Source organism: Myotis lucifugus, unplaced genomic scaffold (genome assembly GCF_000147115.1).
Source record: "Myotis lucifugus unplaced genomic scaffold, Myoluc2.0 scaffold_60, whole genome shotgun sequence".
Classification (NCBI taxonomy): domain Eukaryota; kingdom Metazoa; phylum Chordata; class Mammalia; order Chiroptera; family Vespertilionidae; genus Myotis; species Myotis lucifugus.
Genome location: NW_005871108.1, coordinates 2,415,094 through 2,420,018, shown reverse-complemented (window position 1 = coordinate 2,420,018; position 4,925 = coordinate 2,415,094). Strand labels below are relative to the sequence as shown.

General features: G+C 48.2%; 1 protein-coding gene across 1 annotated transcript in view; it reads right to left on the bottom strand.

The window, feature by feature from the left end:
- XKR7 (XK related 7) overlaps positions 1–2,255 on the bottom strand; it is a 27,253-nt gene extending 24,998 nt beyond the window's left edge. Inside the window, 1 exon segment of the mRNA XM_014456447.2 lies at positions 2,149–2,255. Coding sequence (XP_014311933.2) covers positions 2,149–2,255 — 107 coding nt within the window.
- Between the last annotated feature and the right edge of the window lie 2,670 nt (positions 2,256–4,925).

Below are 4,925 nucleotides of genomic sequence, written 5' to 3'. Positions count from 1 at the left end.
CAGGAACTTGGAAGGGGCGGCTTAGGCGGGCACCTCAGTAGCTCTTTAGCAATCATTCCGTGCTAACAGGCCACTTCCCAGTCTCCAGGGTTCACATATTGTTCCCCTCCCTTCTTTTATCTTGAGAAGTCCCTTTTGTTATTGTCTTTGAAGCTGAGAAAACTGCAGCTCTGAGAGTTGCTGTCTCTTCCCCGCTCTCCGCTTTCCCTCCTCAGGAACAGCCTTCATCTGGCCGCAGCCCTCTAGCGAGGGGCAGGGAAGGGATGGGAGGGAACACCAGGTGGGGGAAAGAGCTAGTACAAAGGCCTGAGACTGGAGGACATGTTTTCAAGGAAGTCTGGGTCACAGATCTAGGGAGGTGGAAAGCTGAGAAAGTTGAAGCTGGAGCGTTCTGAGGGGTGAGATCCTACAGGGCCAGAAGATATGCTTTATCCAAGAAGCAATGGGGAACCACTGCGGAATTTGAGCAGGGGGTAATGTGATCAAGTCAGGATTTTGAAAGAAGACCCTGCAGCCAGAGGAGAGAAGTGCTCACAGCGAAGCAGCCTGGGAATGGAGAGACCAGATGGAAAACATAAGAGTAACCCAGGAGAGGGGGCAGGATCCTTCAGACATCCTGGATGCCCCCAAGTCCCCACTCCCTTTGCTCAGAGTGAATATACCAGGGTTTATTATGCAAACACTCAAATACAGCAGTCTCTCTTTGCTCAGGACTGTTCTAAGCGCTGTACAATTACTAACTCATCCTCACAATTTGTGAGGTAATTTGCATTTTCCCTTCCCATTTTACAGATGAAGAAACTGAATCAGAGAAGTTAATTCATTTGCTTGGGGTCACACAGCTGGAGCTAAATTCAAACCCATAGTCTGGTTCCAGAATTGGTTTTTCTATCTTCCAAGGGGAGAGGCGAGTTAAGTGAGAAGGGGAGGAAAGAAGAGGGAAGGAGAGAAAGTGTGAGGACCACCCTGCTTCAGAGTGGCAGGAAAGGGGAGATGGAGGGAGACAGCTGCCCTGGTCAGGAAGGAGCAGCCATCTGCAGTCCTGTAGCCCTTTAGTGTCCAGGGACTGATTCGGTCCTGGCAATGCTCAGGAGGGTGAAGTGCCAGCTGTTGCCCAGAGCTGAAAATGGAGGAGGAAAAATTAGGGATTAAGGGAGATTCCCAGGCTGATTCAAAGCTGACAGTCTCTATCCAAGGACATGTGTAGACTAGTGGGAGTTTTTGTGGGTTGGACTAAAGGGGAGTCTGAATCCCAATGTGACTTGGGCAGGAACAATATCTTTTTTCTTTCTCTCCTACATCCCTAGGCAGGAAGACTCATGAGTGCACAGTGCTTTGGGTAGAGGGAAGGTCTGACTCCAGACCGCCTTATGGCCCTGGGCCAGTTCTGCATGTGTCTGGATCTCTGCCCTCTCACAGGTCCTGGAGGGGGCCTGACAGAATTAGGTTCTCCCCTCTGCCTCACCCCCACCCCGAGGAGGGAGCCCCTCTACCTCCTGTGTCTCTCTACATCCCAGGATCAGCCCATTCAAACAGGCAGTCCAAGACACACGTTTATGTCTGAGATTCTGGAGCCAGGAAACCTAGGTTCACAACGTACTCTCCCCTTCCTGGCTCCATGACCTTAGGAAAGCCACTCAATTTCGCTTAGCTTAGAAAAAAAAAAGTAAAATGAAGGGATAGTGCCTTCCTCCTAAGGCTGTGGTGAGGATAAATAATATTAATTATTAGATGGGTGACGTCTCCCACAGGAAGCCCTCCTGGATCTCTCACCCAGCTGTACCCTGCTCTCTATCCCTCAGAGAAGACTCCCTGACACACCCTGTTACGAGCTTCCATCACACGGTAGTCTTCCTTCTCAACATCAGTACACTGGCAATTTATTTTAGTTATGTTTGGAACTGCCTCGGAGCTGCATGAGAGTTGAGACAATTCATCTTTTTTCTTTTTCAGAAAAGGTTTTTTTCACTCACAGAGGGGAAGAGGTTCAGTCCTTCTTGACCATCAGGGCATTACTCAGCTCCTTTCTCTTCTTCTTGGTGCAGAGATGTGTCTCCACCCCTTTCTGGCATGCCGCTCACACAGGGCAAAGCTGCACACCACTCCAGCCATGTCCTGCACAAAGTTGGGTGCTTGGTGAGGGGGTGCCTGCCGCAGTGGTGGCAGCGGCAGTGGCTGTGACTCGGCTTGCTCACATTCTTGTTCACCTTGAGGCCCTTGTTGAGGCCCATGACCATGGGATAGTGCAGATCCATGGCTGCTGCTTTCAATGGCTGCTGCACCAGAAGGATTCATCTATTTCAGTGATGGCGAACCTTTTGAGCTCAGCGTGTCAGCATTTTGAAAAACCCTAACTTAACTCTGGTGCCGTGTCACATATAGAAATTTTTTGATATTTGCAACCATAGTAAAACAAAGACATATTTTTGATATTTATTTTATATATTTAAATGCCATTTAACAAAGAAAAATCAACCAAAAAAATGAGTTCGAGTGTCACCTCTGACACGCGTGTCATAGGTTCGCCATCACTGATCTATTTTCTTCACCAACAATTCTCTGAGCACTGAGTGCTATGCCTGGCATGCAACAGATATTCTATAAAAATCGTTGATTGAATGAATGATGAATAAATGAATGATGATCAACCTTATGAAATAGGTTCCGCCCTAGCTGGTTTGGGCTCACTGGATAGAGCCTTGGCCTGCGGACTGAAGGGTCCTGGGTTCAATTCCAGTCAAGGGCACATTCCCGGGTTGAGGGCTAGATTCATAGTGTGGGGCATGCAGGAGGCAGCAGATCAATGATTTTCCCTCACATTGATGTTTCTATCTTTTTCTCCCTCTCTCTTCCTCTCTGAAATCAATAAAAAAAAATGTAAAAAAAGAAATGGGTTCCATTATTGTCCCCATTTCTTTAAGAAAATAATCTTTATTGTTGAAGTATTACATATGTCCCCCTCTTTTTTTTCTTAAATTTTTTTAAAATTGAATTTTAGAGGGGGGGGGGAGAGAGAGAGAGAAGAAGGGAGAGAGAGAGAGAGAGAGAGAGAGAGAGAGAGAGAGATCCACCAGTTGCCTCCTACACGTCCCCACTGGGGATTGGGCCCCACCCAGGCATGTGCCCTGACTAAGAATCAAACAGGACCTCTCAGTGCATGGGACGATGCCCAACCAACTGAGCCAGGTTCCTCCCTATCTTATAAGGTAACTGCTTCAGACAAGGGCAGAGACTTACAGAATTAACAATCCCTTCTGTGTGCCAGGAGCTGCACTAAGAACTTTACTGATATGACCACATGTTGTCCTCAAACCAGTCACTCTTTTGGGTGAGGCAACTGTGACTCGGGAAGGTGTTGTCACTCACCTGAGGCCATTAGTTAGGAGATAGCGGAGCAGGCGTTCAAGAACTCTAATCCAGGCAAGTGGGGACACAGAGGAAGGGTTTGATGGGGTGTGGGAGTGACCCCCTATCAGGGGACTCGGCCCTGAGCATTTGGACTGGTGTGTTCTCAGTGGCTGAGACCAGAGATCAGGGATTCCGATTAAGATCAATAAGGAAGCACAGGAGTGGGGTTCCAGTGGTGGGGTGGGGTGGTGGGGTGATAGGGGAAAGAACAGTTTGGGCAAAGGCTCTGCAATGGGGCTGAGGCCAGGCTCATTCAAGTGCTAAAAAGAGGCTGGGTTGGGCTGGTGTGGAGGGAGAAGGTGGACCATAGCTTGTCAAAACTGGACAGGCCCTTTGAGATCTCATCCAGCTCCCCAAGTTCCTCTCTCATTTTATAGATGGGGACACGGAGGCCCAGAGAGAAGTCTCATATCTACCAAGTGGCAGAAGCAAATTTGGTGCCTTTCCTTGGTCGCCAGGTGTAGGGTCTCTGGGCTTCATTGGGAATCATTCTTGGAAGCAGCCCTCGTCACACTTTCTCAATTAATTGAGAGCTCAGTCCATGCCCACTGCACCCTCAGCTTGGACCAGTTTCTAATGATATTCCTTTAGTTCCTGTGCAAACCATGCACAAGATAATCGACACAGCATTGTTTATAACAGCAAACATTGGTACTGACCCAAATAGCCCTCAGTAGGAGGCTGGCTAAATAAGTCATGGACTTCCTGACCATGGAATAGCATGTGGCAGTAAAGGAGGCGATGAAGCTCTCTGTCTCCTAATACAGAGGCCTCCCTGGGGGAAAGCAAGGGAGAGACTAGGAGACAAAGTGAAAGGGGGCAGCAGTAGAATTTGGGGAACCAGCTAGTATTGTAAGAAACATTAATCATGCTCTGTTAACGGTGATTGTTTTATTCTGATTAAAGAAGGCACATTCCACCCTGGCTGCTGCAGACCTGGAGATGCAGCCCTTCCTCCCCTTTTGGAGCTGCCTATGATCATGGAAAGATGAACAAAGATTTGTTACAGACACCAGAATCGCCAGCCCTTTTGCACACCTGCAGGCCTTTGCAGACCTCCAGCCCGCTAACCTGTTAACTGCCCATCTGGCACTCCCTTGGGCTATTTCCCCCATGTAACCCCAACCCTTGCATATCACTAAGCCCTTTGAAGACCCCCAGTTCTCTTGCATATCTGCAAACTGCCCTTTTGCCTACTTTTCCTTTGTACTTTTACTATATAAGCAACTGGCTTATGGTGGGGTGCAGAGCAGATTTCTGGGGCTGACCTGCTGCTCTCTCATGCTGCTGGCAGGACTGGAATAAATGCTCATATGTGATTCAACCCTGTCTCTGCTTCATTGGCTTGAGCAGTGACAGGCAGCACGGACCCATTGTTTGTCCGGTTACAAAAGCTGAGTGAAACGGGGGCATAATCTATATTTGCATAATATGTATTTGTACGTGCATACAGAAACTTTGCAAGTGTAAAAATAAGAAAATGAGATTACTGAAGGGAGTACTAGGCACAAGGGGAA